Source organism: Sminthopsis crassicaudata, chromosome 6 (genome assembly GCF_048593235.1).
Source record: "Sminthopsis crassicaudata isolate SCR6 chromosome 6, ASM4859323v1, whole genome shotgun sequence".
NCBI classification, from domain to species: Eukaryota; Metazoa; Chordata; class Mammalia; order Dasyuromorphia; family Dasyuridae; genus Sminthopsis; species Sminthopsis crassicaudata.
In genome coordinates this window covers 194,472,865-194,493,894 of record NC_133622.1, presented here as the reverse complement: position 1 = coordinate 194,493,894, position 21,030 = coordinate 194,472,865, and the positions used below count along the sequence as shown (strand labels likewise).

The 21,030-nt window shown below is 34.8% G+C and overlaps 1 protein-coding gene across 1 annotated transcript in view; it reads right to left on the bottom strand.

Moving 5' to 3' along the window:
- Positions 1-21,030, bottom strand: part of GAK (cyclin G associated kinase) — a 122,058-nt gene that overhangs the window by 89,005 nt on the left and 12,023 nt on the right. Inside the window, 3 exon segments of the mRNA XM_074273221.1 lie at positions 7,063-7,177; positions 8,788-8,847; positions 10,102-10,163. Coding sequence (XP_074129322.1) covers positions 7,063-7,177; positions 8,788-8,847; positions 10,102-10,163 — 237 coding nt within the window.

Genomic DNA, 21,030 nt, shown 5'->3' with positions numbered 1-21,030 from the left:
CTCATAATCTACGAGAGGAGAGTACTGTAAGTATGTGTGTGTGTGTGTACATACATGTATACATATTTATGTGTGTATACATATATTAGGTATATGGGGTATGATTGTATACTAACACAAAATCATCCTTAAGCATTGCAGAGAGTCACAAATCAAGTGTCATGTGAAGCACATGAAAGAAAGGAACAATAAAACCTGTAGGAGTTCATTAGAAGTGGTATTTAAGGTAACTTTTAAAGCCCAGGTATCTTTTAAACAAACAAACAAACAAAAACAAAAACAAACAAAAAACAAACAAACAAAAACAAAAACAAAAAGAAAGAAAGAAAAGTATATGGAGAGTAATATAAGCAAGATACAGAAGTGAAATAGCACTGGACACATAGAATGGCAAAATTTGCCTCAGAATAATTTTTAAAAGGTAGCTGAACTACACATTCTAGCAATATACTATCTATCTAGCTATATAATGTGCCTACATAAGCCACATGAGATCTACAGCCTCATCTAGTTTCAGAAAATATCAATTCATCTATATAACAGATGCATTAGATCAATGCCCCATGGCTAAAATATACTATTATGGGCAAGCGATTCAGCTGCCTTATCTAAAAATGTGGTGGCAGAACCAGTGGACCTCTACCCTTTTCAATCCTACCCTGGGTTTCAATTTCAACAAGGTTAGGATACATGTCAAGTTTAAGATTCATTAAATTAGGTTTCAATTAGTGAACTAAAAAATCTCTATAATTAAACTAGCTAAAAATGCTTCCTGAATCTTATAGGAGTTTCTAGAAGACTAAAAAGGATCTCTCATAGGTACTTAATGAAAGCAAAAAGTCACTTTTGCTTTTCTTAGTTGTACAGACCAAAGTAAATAAAAAGCAAGCAACTTCTTGAGCACCTACTATGTGTAAACCCCACCAAGCTCAACACTTTGAGAAGATACAAAATACATGAAAAAGCTGGTTCACAAAGTTCAGCTTATAATCTATTTAGGACAAGACCTGAATCTGAATCCCAGTATGACCACTTCCTAGTTGTAAGCTACAATAACATCACACAATTGCATTGAATTTTAAACTACTATCTATAAAATGAAGACAATATTACTTATATCACTTCCTTCATAGGGCTAATGTGAGAAACAACCAAGATACTTAAATAAAAAGCATTTTATAACCAAAAGTGCTACTGCTTCTAATCATGAAGTCAGCAATCTAGACAACTAGCATTTTTTAATTCTATGAAAGTGTAGCTATTTTCTAGGCTGATGAAAAAATTACAGCTCTTAAAAGGAAAAAAAAAAAAAAAAGAGGATCTAGAATAATACTGACATCACACTTCCTTTTCCTTTTCCTCCCCCCACAGTCTAGGAATCTAAGAGTCAGCTAAACTTCTAACTTCACTTTTATGTACGTCCCTCTCCAAACATTTTCAATGATGTGACTGATTTTAAAAATGGCTATTTCTATGAAATTGGTTGTTAGAAAGGCCATGTAGTAAATACTACTGAAGGAAACAGCAAAGAAAGGTCTTTAATTAGTCTTTCATTCTGCTTTTAATAGGATCAATCAGTCAATAAACAATTATTAAGCACTTACTATACCAAGGATATAAAGATAAATATGAAACAATACCCCTGTCTTGACTGAATTTATATTCTATTGAGGAAGAAAACATTATATAGCTAGATAGATAGTATATTGCTAGAATGTGTAGTTCAGCTACCTTTTAAAAATTATTCTGAGGCATATATGTATATGTATACATATAAATAGACACAAAATATGTAATACAAGGTAATGGAATGGAAAGGAAGACACTTAGAGCTCAGGTCATTGGGAACAGCTTCATGTAGAAGGGGTTGTTTGAGCTGAGCTTTGAAGAAAATTAGGAATTCTGAGGCACAAAGCTAACTAAGAAGGGAGTTCATCCTGGCACAAAGGACAATTTATGCAAAGGAAGGGAAATGGGAAATGCAATGTCAGATGTGAGGAACACCAAAATGGCTATGGAAAAAAAAAAAAAAAAAAAAAAAGATCTAAGGCAAGATTGTTAAAGGTCTTAAATGCCAGATACAGAAGTTTGTGTCTTAGAGATAAAACAGAATCGCTAGAACTCACTGAGCAGAGGAGTGACGTATCAAAGTTATACTTTAGAACATCACACAAAGGAGTCACATGGAGGACTGATTAGAAGAAGGGAGGAAGCAAAGGACAGTGGTAGGAAAAAAGGAAAAAGCATTTATACAGTGCTTACTCCATGTCTGACATTGTGCTAAATACATCACAAATATTACCTCATTTGATCCTCACAAAAACCCTGAGAAGTAGGTGCTATTATTATCCCCTCAAAATAAGTGGCTTGCCCAGGATCATGTAGTGTCAGAACATGGATTTGAATTCATATCTCCCTGGCTGTACTCAGAATTCTAGAAAACTGCCCCAGAAGCTACCTCACAGAAGAGAAAAGGGAGAAAGGAAAGACTTGAGGCACGGAGATGAATTAGGAAGCTACTGAAATATCCTAGTAATTACAACCTGAACTAGAGTGTCCACTAGTTGGGTGGAGAGAAATGGATGGATTTGATTTCCATAAAAAGTATATAAACTTTCACTATGAAAATCAGATACACATACTAAATACTTGAGCTTAAATATACAGGTATAACAGAGACAGAGTACAGTGATTGGAGTAGTCAAAGGACTACAATTCTAATATCATTTATATTAGCTAATAATGATAGGGAGCAAGTTGTTAGGCTTATTCTCCCCATCTACAATCAACATCCAGTGTTGTAAAGAAAGGGCATTATAAAAATAGAGCTGTGATTATTAGCACCAAGATAGAAAGAGGTACAAGAGTAGCTAAGTGGCACAATGGATAGATTGCCAGACCTGATGTCAGGGAGATTTCTCTTTGTTAAGTTCAAATCCAGTCTCAGACATTTACTGCCTGTGTGACCCTGGACAAGTCATTGCAGCCTCAGTTTCCTCATTTGTAAAATGAGCTGGAGAAGAAAATGGCCAACCACTCCAATATCTTTGCCAAGAAAACCCCAAATGGGGTTACAAGGAGTCAAGACCTTTCGGGCCAAAGGATCAGACTTCAGATGGGAAAGGCTTGTTCTCTTTTCCATAAATTCATATGCCATCCTCCCCTACTGATGCTTCTGTGTGATCTCAGAAAGCCATTTAACATCTTTGGACCTCAGTTTCCATGTTCATAAAATGAGTTTGGACTAGAGAGGCTCATTCCAAATCTAAAAACTATGATCCTATCAGATTTAATTTATATAATAGAAAATAACAACTGACAAAAATAAAACATTTTTATTAGCATGATTTGTAATAATTCCATGAACTCACAAAATCAACTGAACAAAAATAGGAATAAGGAATACATTTTCATCATTCCCCAAAACTGGACTACATTTTCATCATTCCCCAAAACTGGACCAATTTCAGGGCTACTACTAAATTAGGAGTAGAGCCATGGGTGAGAAAAGGCTAAAGACAAAATCTGTTTCTACAATCACTATGCTTCATTAAGCTACAGTGACTTAACATTACATTTCTGGGCCATCCCTGACCAATACCATTTAGACAGACAAATCATAGTGACACAAGTTTATTCTAATAAAACTATAATGCTGGATGAATCACTCTACTACCCAGTTATTAAAAAGTACTTAAAGCTTTGAGCTTTATCTGTAGTTTAGTGTTTGAGACCTCTTTCAAAGAGCAAGGCTCACCCAGACAGGGAACTTTCCTGGGGCTCTGAATTCTGGACAAAGTTTAACAACAAAAAAATATTTTGTCAACTAATCACCACATTATAAGATAATGTATTTACAAAAAAGCCACAAGTCCTAGTTCTATACTACTTCCCATTCACAAGGTCTACCCTGATTTCTGTGGGACTCAGATATAAAACTATGACTTATTACTCTGGATTGTTAAGGGAATGACTGATTAATCAGTTTGTAGATAATTGATGTGACCCATACAAGACTCTCCAAATAACTGTCACTCATAAACATACACACACACACATACACACACACACACAATTCCCACTAGAGGAAAAAGGGTAAATTAAAACTGCCTAAAAACCATTTTAAGAGAAAAGAAGCCAGAGCCACAAAGTTTAGGTGAAAATGAATGTAATAATTCAGTACTTTTAAAGAAGTACTGATGTATAAATCCTTCTAATTTTTTAAAAATTAAAAAATAAAATCTATCCTATCTTACTAAATTATATTAATTACATATGAGTTGAGAAAACCTCTGCAAAAGATTCTTCATATTATCACAGAAAACTGATCCTAAACGTGCTGACCAATGATTCTGGGGGGTGTTTTTACTTGCTATGACAAAGTTTGAATCACAGATGCTCTAACTACTTCACTCACAACAGCAGCGCATAAGATGAAATCCAAGGGACCTTCTAACTTTGAAAATAAAAGGCAAAATGAGATTTTACATAAAAGGAAGCATTTCAAGAATAGTTAAGAAACAGAAGAATGAAATACGTTGGAAAATGAACTAGGAAAAAAAAATGATACAAAATGTAGAGAAAGGTTTTCAATTTAAAAGGCATTTGTAAATGGAAAGAATCCTCTCCCAAAAAGAATCATAATGCTATATAATTATAATGACCAAAAAGTTTGGGCCAAAAGAAGAGTAGAGAAAATCCACCCCCTTCTTTGCACAAATTTAAAAAAAAAAAAAAAAAAAAAAAAAAAAAAGACTACTGCATACATTGCCAAATTCAGTTGATCTGCTAATTGGTTTTGCTGAAATGCTTTTTTTCTTTCTTTTTTTCAAACTCTTTAGGATAGCTTACTGGATGGGGAAAGAGGAAGGAGACATTTCAAAGTAAAGATGATGAAAATACAAAAGAAAACAGCTGTAAAAAAAGCATTTGTGATATTCTAATGTCATATACTGAGCTGAGCATAAGAAAATATCTGTGTATCCACAGTTCACAATGAAAATGTGTCTATCTGGGAATCTGAGAATAATTTTCACCATATGTTGACAAGCTCTTCCGGGAACCTGAGACAATGTCACCTTTATCCTTAGCATGCATTTCAGGGAATGGAAAGCTTTTCTCTATTGCAAGCTAAGCCAACCATCTAAATTTTCAATAATATTGTAGGAGAATTCCTACTAAAGTAGAAGTTGAGTTAGGTGGCATTTAATGTCTCTTCTAAATGTGAAATTCTATGAACTCTGTTACAAGGATTAACCACGAATACTTCACAAGTTGAAAAATGTTCACTTTCGGGGGCAGCTAGGTGGCGCAGTGGATAGAGCACCAGCCTTGAATTCAGGAGGACCCCAGTTCAAATCTGGTCTCAGACACTTAACACTTCCTAGCTGTGTGACCCTGGGCAAGTCACTTAACCCCAGCCTCAGAAAAAAATAAAATAAATTTTAAAAATAAAGAAAAAAAGAAAAATGTTCACTTTCTGTTCTTTTGTAAAATGCAGTAACTCATATATATTCAATATATTAATTTTTCTAATTAATTCACTTTTTTTCCTACTACTAATATGCATTCTGTGTCTTAATCATTAGCTAAGAATAACTTTTTTTTCATTTTCAGAACACATAAGGATAAATAAAATACAATTATATGGTAATTCTATAAAATACTTATTTTATAAACTATCAACTTATGTTTTTTAAAATTTAGAAATGATACAGATATATATATACCAGGATTATAGGAACTCTTTCACATATATTTTCATTTCTTTTCTTCCAAATACTGTCTTGCACAATGATAAACATTTAATGAATCAGAATCAAGATAAAATGAGTATTAAAAAAATGCTTTCCAGAGGATTTTTTGAAAATGGAATGGAACAAAAAAAAAAAAAGAAAAGGAAGCATGTGATTGAAAACACCGCTAAAAATTATGCCGCTGACTGATATTCAAATCTTCATTTGCAGAATTCCTTCCAGAGGACCTCTAGGTCTATGATCCACTGAATTTAGTTATTTGTGTTTAGGGAAGATTTCTGAGGAATTTCTGAATGAAAATGATGAACACAAAGATGATGACAAAGATGGGAGAAGGGGAAAAAAGTGTTAAAAAGAGTTTTAGTAGAGGTTCCACCTTTATTACCCCACTTTATTTAAATGTGTACATTTAAGTGTTCCACCAAGAGAATGTGCCCAAACTATTATATACAACATCACTTTATAAACACTCCCCACTCTGGTCCATCCCAGATAAATCACATTCCTCAAGTACAAATCATCAAATATTGACCTTCAGGGTTCCAGTAGAGTACTTACACAACCCCTGTTTGTATTACCTTTGCAACATAACCCATTAGTTCCTAAGGTCAGGCATAAGATCTTAAAGACACAATTCTGTTGACTTTTCGGGTCACTTTTCTCCTCCTCTGTTACCCCCTTGTACCTAATGAACAATATACTGCCTACTCAAGAAACATTTAATTTAATATTTACAGCATGATTTGTATTGACAAGTCAAAAAAAAGAAGGCTAGTGGAAAGAGAGATTTGCTCTGCTGTTGGAAGGGTAGGTTCTCTTATTCCCTATGAAATAAACACACTAACCCTGGAAAGAGTCATGTTTCCAATCACTCTCTGTAATAAATGCATATCAACAAAGAATATCTCTTCTGGTATTCAGTGGGCGTCTAGGTTCAAACCAGACTTCGCATTTTATAAAAGAAGCTGGTAGGAACAGAAAATGCCCACATATATTTCACAACTTTAAAAAAAAAGAAAGAAAGAAAGAAAAGAAAGAAAAGAAAGAAAAGAAAGAAAGAAAGAAAGAAAGAAAGAAAGAAAGAAAGAAAGAAAGAAAGAAAGAAAGAAAGAAAGAAAGAAAGAAAGAAAGAAAGAAAGAAAGAAAGAAAGAAAGAAAGAAAGAAAGAAAGAAAGAAAGAAAGAAAGAAAGAAAGGAAAGGAAAGAAAGGAAAGAAAGAAAAGAAAGAAAAGAAAGAAAAGAAAGAAAAGAAAGAAAAGAAAGAAAAGAAAAGCAATCACAGTGATACCCCAAAGGAAAATCCTACCTCTGCAGAGTTCAGTGAGTAGAAGAAACTCAGCTTGTCCAGTATCAGATTCTTCTTTTCCTATTGATGCAGCAGAGCAGAACTGGACAATGTTAGGATGCCCAGAAAGTTTTTTCTGAAGTCAATTTGTTAAAGAGGAAACGTGAAGACATCTCTTTAAATCTACACATACTGTCCAATAAAAAAGTCCAATTAAAAAATATACTTCAATACAGATGTTGCTCATGAGTGCTATTACTTTATAATTTTAACAGAAAGAGAAAAATGGAAAAAGGAAGCAGGAAGCCAAGAGTTAGGACACAGGGGTGAAAGCAATAAGAGAGAAAAAAGATGAGCAGTCACTCATCTGTAAAATAACCCTAGCAAGTTAGGATGTAGCCAAAAAGTGGGTGAGAATATTCACTATGCAAAAAAAAAACAAAAAAACAACCTGCTGCTAGACAGCTTATAAAGCAGTAAACACACAACAGTGAAATACAGAGACTTAATAAACAAAACAAACAAACAAAAAAGCTCCAGGAGATCAGGGTCTGTGTCTTTATCTAAATTTTATGCCTCTTTCAGAGCCCTGGGTAAGGAGTGTTTTGTACAAACTAAATGTTTAATAAATATTTGTTTGGAGACAGGGCTGAAAGGACAACCCAACTCCCTCATCTTTAGAGGAGGAAAATAGGCTAGACATGCAGACATATCCAACATGTCCAATTTTTCAAATGAACATGTATTAGGCAACACAATCACAGGGCTGGGAACCCTGGGGAATGAGCTAGTCCAACCCTCTCATCTTACAAAAGACGAAAGGTAGAGATGGGATCTGAATTCAGTTTGTTTGATTCCAACTTCAGGGCTTTGTCAATTTACTACTTTGCCACTTACTATTATTGTGTGGAAAGCCCTGAGCATAGCACTACGGATACAAGACAAGAGGAAAATAAAATCTTATCCAGTTACATAAGAAGGACTTCATGGAAAAGGTCTTTCAGAACTTCTTTAGAAGAAAGAGCAATGATGACTTTTGGCAAATAAGAAAATCCACAGAAGATGGAAGATATCAGGCAAGCAGGCACAGCAAGACAAATAAAATGAATGCAAGAAGAGCCATGAGAGGAGCACACACTGTGTGCTAGGAGAGCTGCCCCTGACTTAAGTACCTACAGCAGAAGCCATTCAGAGAGCCACCTCATACACAAGGCTGCTTCAAAACAATGCTTCTTCAAGAGAAAGCAACCAAGCCTTTGGTACAGCCTGATCTCTGACAGAACATAAGGTCATGGGCACTCAGGAATTCTTAGTACCTCCTGTTGAGGAAGAGAAAGAAGAGAAGACAAGATACTTAAATCCTGCTTGTAACTGGTAAGTATTAACATTAAAACATTCAAAAAAGGTGCCAAGAGGACAGCCAAAGTATAACAGCTGTAACAGCATAAACACATCAATACTATCAATACTATATATATATATATATATATTCCTTTCTTTTTCTTTTGACAAAAAACGACTCTATAATGCTGCAAACTATTTCAATATGAATCAGGGTCTCAATGTAGGGGAGAGAAATCCTTTATTTCCATGGAACCAGCCTGCAAGTCAAGTAGCACATCTGTTTATTGTGAGTTGCCTGATAAAAAGTAGGCCTATTCTGATCTATAACTGTCATTTAACTTGAGTTTAAGTCTTTTAAAATATAAAGTGATTTTACATTTAAAATCTCCAAAAAAAGGATACCATAAAACAAACTTCTTGAATGATTGCTTTGTTCTTTTCCTCTTCATTGGACAGCAGCCTCTTTATAACAAAAAGAAGGAATAGATTAAAATATATTTCTTCTTTGAAGGTGACATGTTTTAACTTACAAGAACAAATATGTAAATATCTTATTGAAGAATAAACAATTTATGTTAAGGAAAAGGACTCAACTCTTTTTAGATTATATACTTTTTCTTCTAATTAGACAAACATATTTGAAAACAAAGTTTTACTGATTATGGGCAACAAGGAAAACAAGACCAACGGTAAGTGAGGTGAAAAGAGAAGAGGGCACTATGGGCTAGGATGTTATAAAAGGGACAAGAACCAAAAACAACGAGGTGGTGCTTTCAATGACTACAATTAAAACTGTTGTTCAGGGTTTTCTTTCATTTTTTCAGTTTGTGTTTTCCTTCTCCAGTTCATTTTACAGATGAGGAAACTGAGGCAAATAAGGTTAAATGATTCGCCCAGGCTAACACAGTCAGTAGTCTGAAGCCAGATTTGAATTCATAAAGAGGAAGCTTCCAAACAACATTTAACCCTGTTTGCCTCAGTTTCCTCATTTACAAAATCAATTAAAGAAGGAAACGGCAAACCTCTTCAGTAACTGTGCCAAGAACGCCCCAATGTGATCAAGAAGAGTCAGACACAACTAACCAATAGATGACAAAACAAAATTTAGGTAAATGGACTGGCTCCCTTATCCAGTTAACCATAAAATATACAGATCTCCAACAAAGAGGAGGCTCTTTCCAAAGTAGAAAATGATTGGTTGGTACACAGCACATCAAGAAACACTAAAGTTAACTAGTCTAGTTTTTTTTTTCTTATAGTCAGAGAAACTATAGCTCAAAGAGTGGGGAGCAAGTGACTTTTCCCAAATCACCAAACTAATTTGGGCTAAAAATTAAGATTCTTAATTTTTAAACAGAGTCCCCTCTCCTGTCCTAAGCCTACTGAAGTCTTTTAAGATGTTAGTGAGGAATTACAAATTCCTTTTTAGTGTCAAATTAATACCAAAGAAAGGAAAGAACGTGAAGGCTAGTATCAATAATCATTGAATTAGCTTGTCAAAGATCTTTCCCAAATGCTGTGAGTCCACTCCAAGGCTATGATGGCAGCCACAGAAAAGGAAGGAGAAATTCAAGTGTGACACATCAGGAAAAGGGGAAGAGAGAAATATCAGATATTTTCTTATCTCCAATTTTGGACTTTTTTCATTTGGGGAAATGCTTGTAAATATTTCAAAATAGCTTTCAATTCAATGTTTAATTTTCCAATAACTATTACCTTTAAAGCATAATCTTTACCGCTTCCAAGATCTTGAGCTTCATATACAAAAGCAAAGCCACCTGAAAAATTAAAACAGAAGTGAAGTTAGATCTAAGTTTTCAAGTTGCTTATTAAGTTGGTAAAGCTTCATTGTTTAAAATATCAGTAAAGACTGAACTTTTATTCAATTACATTTCTGCAACTTATGGATGAAACTGGTAACAAAATGAAATTGCACTAGCAGCTAGGGAATCACCAATACAATGAAGTTTTATGTAGTATTTCAGGTACCTATCACACAGGAAATTTAAAGAAACCGTTTTGTAGATGTTGCTAGGATCACATTTACAATTTATAAATACATATAATACATGAGAGATGAGAGATGATATATATGTTGCTCATTACCCTCTATCTTGATTGGAGGGTGGAACCATATCCTCCAAAATCTCCTCTAAGATCACCCCAATTTATTGTTAACTATATGAGTTGTCCTTCCCATTAGACCATGAGCTCCTTGTAAGCTAAAGACTATGTGGTTTCATGCCTTTCTTTGTACTCAGTGTTTAGCAAAGGGTCTGGCACAAAGCAGGCACTTAATAAATGTTATCTGACTGACATAGAAACCAGTAGTTATTTGAGGACAGATAGAACTAAAACCCATACTGGAGGGGTTGGGGGGCTAGGGGAGAGAAGGAAAAAATATATACAAAAATTAAAATAAAAATCTGAATTTTTGGCTCCACTAGGCAACTTCATCTTCCTCAATAATAAAACCACTGACTGATATCAGATGCCCTACACAAATGCAATAGTTGCTACAAATTATTCACAATTACTTTACTATTTTTCCCCAAATTTTCATTTTGGAATGAAATTCCATCAAAATTTCTTTTATGTATTATAAAATGCTTCCAGCAAAACTGACATTTAATAAGAATTTGCTGATTGGCTAAAAAGGTATTTAAGTCTTGCTATTAAGTAAACAGTCTTTATTGCTAGTGAATCAACAAATGCATTCATATCATTTAGCTTAGTTCTTTAACTTCTCCCTAAGTGATTACCTATTTCAAACCTTCTCTTCACTCAGATCTTATGTCTCTTTCCTCCTCTCTCCTTATTATTCCCTGCTTTCTCCATTGAAACCCTCACTTCAGGAAGCCAGTCTTGCTATGCTACCTACTTCATATGTAATAACATTTATTCAATTTATATTTATGCTATTTTTATATACGGACTTCTTTTTCATTAGAACATAAAAGTCTTTGTGAGTACATACTGTTTCATTCTTGATATTTGTATTCCCAGCCCTTGGCCCGATGCCTGACACATAAGAGCTTAATAAAAACTTCTTGATTGATTAAATAGAAGTGGTAATTATGGGTAGAAGAAGGGACTGTATGTAAGAGATATTGTGGGGGTAGAAATGGCAACATTTGATAACTGCCTTGATGTGTGTAAAAAGAGGAATGAGGGGATTTCGTGACAATACCAAAATTACAAAACGAGAATGGAAAGATGGTAATGGCTTAAAAAAACAACAGGGAAACCTAAGTCTGTAAGAACTCACAAACTTTTACTTGAGAGGTAGAGTCAAGATGGCAGAGTAAAGGTAGGAACTTACCCAATCTCTCCCCCAAAACACTAAACAAATTTTAGAGAATCAGTACACCCAGAAAGATGGAAGTGAGCAGATTCCAGCCAAAAGCAACTTAGAAGGTCGGCACAAAAGGTTTGTGACACCAGGATGGAAGTCCAGCTTGGCCCCGATGCCACACAGTGGAGTAGAATAGAATCTAGGGACCTCAGATTCAGTAGCAATACTGTCAATTTCTAATCTTCTCAGCCCAGAGATACCAAGGAGGACATGGAAGGTCAGCAGAGAAGGTTTGTGGAAGCAGGTGGGAACCCAGCAGGCCATCCCAGGGTAGGAGCACAGATGCCTGCCCTGCCCCAGCTTCAGACAATGAGGCAGGGATCCTCCAGGACAGAAGAGAGAGAGTGTGGTCATGTCCCTAGGAGGATCTCTGAGAACAGCTGCACAGAACCTCGGGATAATGCATCCTCCACCCTGGAAACAGAGTCCTATTTTAACAAAGAGTTAAAAGCCGAGTAATAGGCTAGGAAAATGAGCAAACAACAAAAAAAAAAGATTCTAACCACAAAAAATTATTATGCTGACACACACTCAGAAAAAGATATCAAAGTCAAATTCCTACTATTACATCCAAAACCTCCAAGAAAAATAAGAATTGGGGGCTTAGGCTATGGAAGAGTTCAAAAGATTTTGGAAATCAAGTAAAAGAGAAGAAAAATTAAGAAAAGAATTGAGAGTGATACAAAGGAAATGCAAAAAGCTAATGAGGAGGGGGCAGCTAGGTGGCGCAGTGGATAGATAGAGCACCAGCCTTGAATTCAGGAGGACCCGAGTTCAAACTTGGTCTCACACACTTAACACTTTTCCTAGCTGTGTGACCCTGGGCAAGTCACTTAACCCCAGCCTCGGGGGGGGGGGGGGGGAAGCTAATGAGGAAAAGAATGCCTTAAAAAGCAAAACTGACTAATTGGGAAAGGATATGCAAAAGCTCACTGAGGAAAATAATTCCTTAAAAATTAGAATTGAGCAAATAGAAGCTAATGACTATGAGAAATCAAGATACAACAAAACACAAAGCAAAACCCAAAAAAATGAAAAAAAAAAAATAGAAAAAATGTAAAATATTTCACTGGAAAAACAACTGACCTGGAAAATAGATCCAAGAGAAATAATTTTAAAATTATTGGTCTACCTGAAAGTCATGATCAAAGAGCCTAAGCATCATTTTTCAAGAAATTATCAAGAAAAACTGTCCTGACATTATAGATATCAAATAGAAATGGAAAGAATCCACCAATCACCTCCTGAAAGAAATCCCAAAATGAAAACTTCCAGGAATATTATAGCCAAATTCTGGAACTCCCAGGACAAGAAAAAATTAGTGCAAGTATCTAGAAAGAAACAATTCAAGTGGAGCCACAATCAGGATAACATAAGATTTAGCAACTTCTACATTAAAGGACAGGAGGGCTTGGAATGATATTCCATAGATCAATGGAACTAGTATTACAACCAAGAATCACCTACCCAGAAAAACTTGAGTATAAGCCTGAAGGAAAAAAAGGTGGACATTCAATGAAATAGAAGATTTTCAAGCATGAATGATGTAAAGACCAGAGCTGAATGGAAATTTTTCAAACATATGACTCCAGAGAAGTATAAGGAAGTAATCATAAAAGTGATATCATAAGAGACTGATAAGAAGGTTCATATTGCTACATGGGAGAATGATACTAGTAACTCATTAGAACTTTCTCATTATTATGGCAGTTGGAAGGAGTATACAGAGATAGAGATCCCAGGTGTGAAATTAAGAGGTAAGAAAGGAATATAATGGAAGAAAGGGAAAGGGAGAGAAGTGGAATGGTATAAGTTGTTGGCCATAAAAAAGAGGCAAGAAAAAAACTTTTACAGAGGAGAGGAAAAGGGGGAGGAGAGGGTGAACAAGTGAACCATACTCTCATCAGACTTGGCTCAAAAAGGAAATAACATAGATACTTAATATTAGTATTAGAAATCTATCTTACCCTGCAAGAAAACAGGAGGGGAATGGATATGGGAAGGGAGGAGAGTGATAAAAGACAGGGCCTACTGGGGGGGGAAGAGAGTGGTCAGTAGCAAAACACTTTTGAGGACAGACTGGAAAAAAGAAGAAAGAGATTAGAATAAGTGGGGGGGAAATAGCAATAGTAATTGTAAAAAGAATTTTGAAGGAAGTTCCTCTGATAAGGCCTTGTTTCTCAAACAGAGAAAACTGAGTCAAATTTATAAAAAGTAAGAGCCATGCCCCAAATGATAAATGATCAAAGGATATGATCCATGCCTAAGGAGTTATAAATTCATGCATATCCTTTGACCTAACAATACCACTATTAAACATGAATACCAAAAGAGATTTTTTTTTAAAAGGAAAAGAAACTAAATGTTTAAAAATATATATTTAAGCAGCTCTCTTCTCAGGGCAAAAAACTGGAAATTGAGGGGATGCCCATCAATTGAGAAATGGCTGAATAAATTATGGTACGCAATTGTCATGGAATATTATTGTTCTATGGGAAATAAGTAGGATGCTCTCAGAAAAAAACCTGGAAAGTCCTCCATGAACAGAAGCAAAATGAAATGTATTGTATACAAAATAATGTCAGTCTGGGATGATCAGCTATTAATGTTTTCCTATTTTCATTAATACAATTATTCATGGCTACTTTGAAGGACTTTTGATAAAAAAATCCTATTCATACCCAGAAAAGAAACTGATTGTGTCTGAATACAGATTGAAGCATTCTCTCTCCCTACCTCCTTTCCTCCCTTCCCATCCCCCCCTTGCTTTATTTTTCTTGAGTTGTTTTTTTTTTTTTTTAAGAGAGGGAGATCTATGTTTTCTTTCACAACATGATTTTTATGAAAGTGTTTTTTATAACTTCACATGTGTTTTCTTAATGGGGAATAAATGGGGTGGGGATAAAGGAGAGAATTTACAACTCAAAAATTTTAAAAACAAATGTAAAAAGTTATTTTAAATGTAACTGGGGAAAAATACTAAATAATTTTTTTTCAAAAGAAAGGAAGAAATACTAAATTTAATTTTAGGAAATCCAAACTGAAATATATTGGTGATGTGGGCTGAGGCACAAAGATAAATGCTGGCCATATAAACCTAGGAGTCATATGCACAGAAAAGGTGGTTTAACCTGTGGGAGCAGAACAGCAGAAAGAGACAAGAGAAAAAGAGAGAGAGATACAAAACAACATAGTGGGTGGGACCTAGGTAAGGAAGGGATTACAAGAAGAACCAGGAGAAAATAAGGAAGGGATCCAAGAAAAGAAAATAGTTAACATTGTCAGATGTAGTAAACCAATAGGGCAGGATAAGGACTAAGAAAAGATCATCTGATTGAGCAGTAAAAATATAACTTATAAGAGAAATTAGGTCGGAAGTCACATTACAAAGGATTAGGATGATATAGACTAGTAAAGGTTTAATAGGCTGTAGCAGACTCAGACATGTTTGAAGGCAATAAAGATAGAACTAGTAGATAGGGAGAGGTTAAATATTAGAGAAAATAGGAGCTCATTGAGTGACCATGCTGACCTTGACAAAAAGGAAAGCTCCCTTTTGTCTTAGGGAAAGGAGAGCAGAATCAGAAATAATGATGTCTGTTGTTTTGGGTTTTTAGGGTTTGTTTGTTTTTGTCTTCCCTTCTATAGGCTAAATATCCCCAATTTCTCCAATTCATTCTCATATGGCACAAATGCTATACCCTTTCAATATTTTGATTGTCCTCTAAATCCTCTTCAGCTTAAATATGTCCTTCTTAAATTGTGGTTTCCAAAACAGAACAGAGTATTACTGATGTGCTCTAACTAGGATTGACTATAGAGAAACTATTAGCTCCTAGATGCTATCTTTCTCAATGCTACCCAAGTTGCCAATAATTGACTTTCTGGCTATCATGTGACATTACTGACTCATAAAGAATCTGCTGTTCACAGAAACACCAAGACCTTTTTCAAACATTCTGCTAACCATAACTCCCCATCCATAATTTGTTTAGTCAATTTTTAAACTCAAATATGACTTTATTCCTATTAATTGCATACTATTAGATTTAGCTCACTATATTACCCTGACAAGACCTTTCTGAATCATTATGTTGTCATCCTGTACAATTAACAATCTCTTTTAAGTTTTAGGTCACTAGCAAATGTGATTAGGTCTTCTTCAAATCATTTATAAAAATGATAAAATAGCAAAGGACTGATCTCTGGAATTTCTACCAGAAATCTCCTTCCAAGGTGATACTAACATATTAATGAGTACTGTGAGTTCATTCAACCATTTTCTAATCCATATAACTCTATTATTACGTACTCTACATTTCTCTATTACTCAAAAACATTAAATAACCTGAAAAATATTTTGCAAAAAATAAAGGTAAATTATATCTATAGTTTTTCTTTAATCTAACAATTTGCTATTCTTCTGAAAGGGGCAAATAAAGCTAAACTGGCATAGCCGGTTCTTCGTCAAACAATGATGGTCCTTTGTGATCACCCACTTCCTTTTCTACATGCTTACCAACAACCTCTTTATTAAGAAATTCTAGAATCTTACCAGGAAATCAAAACCCAACTCAATGGCCTATAATTTGCAGACTCTATGCTCTTCCTTTTTCTAGTTTCACAGCATTTCTCCTGTTCTCTACAGTTTTTCATATATCATTTAAATAGTAGCTTAGCAAACACATCTGCTAATTGTCTCACTGAGTTACTCATGGATGTAATTCCTCTAGCCCAAGTGATTAGCCATTTTTTCTTTCTATCCAAAGGTCATTTTTGCAGTAGTTATCACTGATTCCAACAAAGTTCCAGGCAGAAATTCTTTCTCCTTTAAAATTCTATATCCCCAAACTCTGGATTTATAACATACTATCAGATCTTAAAGATAAAGCTCCAGGGTGGCCACTGCCATCTGTTATACAGTGGAAAAAACAATGGATTTGGAATTAAATTGATCTCTCTAGCATCAACTAATTATAAATCCCTAAATTATGACTATCTTCTTTTTCTCATTTATCAAGGTTTCCACCTAAGAGGTTAGGAAAAGGGGAACTCTCCATTCTATTCCCCTCTGGCAATTTCAGTGTCTCAAGAAAATGAAAAGTAGATTATACTTAGAAAAGATTGCTTTGAAAACTCCTTGGAACATAGACTAGTGCTTTACTTACATGACTTCCATAAGACATCACATAATCTAATTCTCATTAAAACAGTAAAACCAAAAAAGAAATTTAAAACACTAAGTATAATGTACGCCTCACCAAAAAGACTGCTCCTGGCTCACTGGATTCCAGGTTCAGTTCTAAGGCAGACCACACGAGTGGTGCCTATGTTAGCTAGATTTTTCCTGAGCCTCAGATTCTTCCTCTGTAAAATGAAAGAGTTGAACTAAAGGATTTCTAAGGCCCTATTTGGATCTAAATTTCTACAATTCAACGATCAAGATATTATACTGACAACACATGTAAAATGTATGGGATTGCCTGTCATCTAGGGGAGGGGAAAATCTGGAAAAATGAATACAAGAGATAATGTTATCAAAAAAAAAAAAAAAAAACTACTCATGCATATATACTGTCAAAAAAATTTATAATTATAAAATTAATTTTAAAAAAGGATATTATACTGACAAATCTAACTAAAAAGTTATAAGAATATAAAAATGTAATTGGTCTGGGAAGGAGAAAAAAATCAATGAAAAGTATTATTATGCTGCAATTCATTAACTTTTTCAAGGCAAAAATTTACAGTCTACTTCAACCAATAATGCAAAGTCTGGAAATTTTCTTTGTGGTTAAGATAGGGCTATCATTACAGAAAAGCAATAAAGCAGGAAGACAGCAAAATTATTATTGTTACATGATGAACAATTCTGAACCCTTATCATCAGCCATGCAAAATTCCAAAGAGTCACCTCCAGATCTGATAAAACGAAATTTTGGACGAAGAACTGTAAAAAATAGATCCAACTCAATAATTTTTCAACCATCTAATGTTTACAGAGGATCATACTGCTAAACACTAATGACACAATTTTTAAGTGTCTGGTTTCAAGCAGCTTACAGAAAGGATCCAGCTTTTACAACTTTCAATTCAATAACAATATTAGTCATTTGTTATTAGTAACTGTGCTAATAGCTAAGGATATTAAAACAAAAATGAAACGCTCCTGACCCTAAGGTCACTTATTTTCTACTGGGAATAAATGACAGGTATACAAATAAGTAAATACAAAATACACATAAAATAAATACAACAATTTCAGTGTGTAGAACACCAATGTTCTCTGGGTTCACAATGAACTCTGGCTCAGACAGACCAGGTCCAAACTTAGGAGCTGACCCAAAGAAAAGAATTTTCTCTTTTGGTTCTATTCTAGAGGTTACTCTAGTAAATCCCCAAATATGTTCAGGTCCAGGTTTCTGCAAATGTGGGTAATAGGATCTTCGAGCTCTTATACAAGCACTACTAAGGTACTAAATGTATATCAAGTAGCAAACTGTTTTTATTTTAGTCCATACAGAAGCCCATAAATAGAGAAAACATTTCCAGTAACTTATAAGCAGCTCTTGAATGGGAACTTAACTCAACATTGCTCTTCTTGTGAACTCCCTTTCCTGCCATCTGTAATAATAACTTCTTGACTCAAACTATCTCATTGTTTAGTAGTTTGGACTAGAAGTGTAAAAGTAGTGTAAAAGTGAGGCAGTTAATAATTTTGACTAACCACCTTGACTTGCTCAAGCACCCCTACCATCCAGAGAAGGCCAGACTGACCTGGGAATTAGAACCAGCTAAACAAAAGACAAACTCAGCATTGCTTAAGCTGGGCACATCAGAAACTCCTTTAAGTATTTGCACATCAGCAATTCCTTGCAGTATTCACTTGCTGAACCTGCAACTCCCCCCTGCTATGCCACAAAATCAACTGAGACTGGCTCATGTGGACTTACTGTCCAATGAACAAACTTGATACTTAAGGCTTTTTGAAAAACAGCCTGCCCGAGGATATCCTGCTAAGATCACTATGCAATTATCCTGACCCCCAACTTGTGATTTTTGTCTTAATAACCTGATCAAACCACAATGTGACTACAAACCAGAGCTTTGTATTTTTGTCTTTATAGTCTTTATAACCTGCTGCCTATACCCACTCTAAACTCACTTCTGCGTTTCCATGTAATTCTGTTTGTCTTTCTTAGATTAAATTCTAGAAAAAGATGACAAACGTTAAAAAAAAAAAAAAATAACTGGGAAAGAGTTAACAAATGTATATATATTTGTGTGTGTGTGTGTGTGTATATATATATATATATATATATACATACATAAAAAAAATAATTAGTACACCAACTAATTTGGAGACACTTTGTATGTATTTTGTATATATCTTTCAGCACAAATATATGTGTAGGTTGTCAGCTCTACATAATATATATCCCTGGAGAAAGGACTTTCATTATTGTCTCTGTAGCTTAAAAAATGCTTGTTGACTGATTTAAGAGGAACAGGCCTATCTGCTGTTTCCTGTACTGGATATTGTTGCACTCTGTGCCTTTGACTTGGTGGGGGAAGAAAAGAGGTCTTAAGTAATCTTCATTACTAAGAAAACAGCTATATTGGAAATGGCCTTTGGGGGGGGCCAGGACCAAGGCGGGGAGACACTACCTGTACCAGCAAGGATTCACTTAAAAGGAAATATAATACATAATTCAAAATCATTTACTGGCTCTGGATACTTGCTGTTTCTTTTGATCAGCCTAACTAGCTAATTATTGTTTGACCTGGGCTTATATTAAAATGTAACAATATAAATCTGAAAGAGAAGAGGGCAGAATGGAATGTGGTCAGAAGGAAGATGGAAATTATTCAAAGTCTGAAGCCCAGTCAGATTATACCTTAAGTAATCTGTGAGACTCTCTTTACATGGACTCCATAGTACCAAAGGAAAAGAAGGCAAATCTAAAAGGAAAAAACTAATGACCTTCAGAACTTTGAGACTTTCTGCCTCCCTCCCTAGCCAAACCATAGAGTTGTTTAAATAAGGCCAATTAAAACTCATAGTTTAAATACGAGAAAACAAAAACAATAGCTCAACATTCTGATAGTTTTATAACTATTTTCCCACCAACAAAGGAACATTTCATTGCCTGCCCTTCAGGGAGACTTTCACACTCCTATCCCACACCAGAAAACACCAAATAAGGCCTCTTAGGATCATAGACGGAAGATTGGAAGAGAACTTCAAGTTGGTCTAGGATCAAATTGTATTAAGGGATTAATTGTCCAAGGTTATAGTAAGAGATAATTTGGGGATTTGAACCCAGGTTTTCTGATTCTAAATCAATTAGTGAACATTTATTAAGCACCTACAATGTTCCAAGTAGTGTGCTAAGGCACCACACAACACTGTCTCCCTTCTGGCTCAATGACTAGTCCTCTCCTCATACCACAGTCCTCATCACCTCTCATTTGAACTTCTTACAATAATTCTCATGTTTTCCTACATCCAGGCTGGACTCTCTCCAATGCATCCTCACACAATTGCCACATGTTATTCAAGTTATTCTTCTGTTCAAGAAGTTTCTATGACTCTCTGTAGCCTTTAGGTTAAAATAGAAATCATCATGTATTTATTTTGTACATATCTATTTGTACATATATGAGAAAACCTACTCCACTAACCCCACTCTCTTCAATAAAATATCAATTCCTAGAGGGCAGACAGTGACTGCCTTAGTTTTTGGTCTTTGTATTCCCAATATTTATCAAAGCAAATAGAGAAGGTGCTTAATACTTGCTTGCTAACTGATTTTTAGACTAAATCTATGATCCCACTGTTTGTATTCTCAGACATATAGAGAAGTATAGAGAAGACATGAATTGATACAACGTGAAAGCAAGTAGAACCAGGAAGAGTATACAATAAAAGGAAAACCTGAATGGTGTGTAATCATAATGAACAAGTTTAGCCCTTCTAAAAGAGATTGAGAAAAGGCCTCTTCTTCCTTTCATTGCAAGAAGTCCAGGGCTATGGACACAAAATAGTTATAAACTGCTATGTAGGTTTGATTTTGATAAAATGTCCTGGCTTTTAAAAAATCTTTGTTGGACAAAAACATTATAAAAACAATTATTAAAAATCTCAGAACTTTAACATCTGGTCTCCATCTCCCAATAAGAAGTGAGGACTTAAAATGTATAAGACAGATTCTCAAACATAGCCAAATTTGTTTTGCTCAACAATGCATATTTGTTACAAGGGTTTTCTTTTTTCTTCTGGAGGGAAG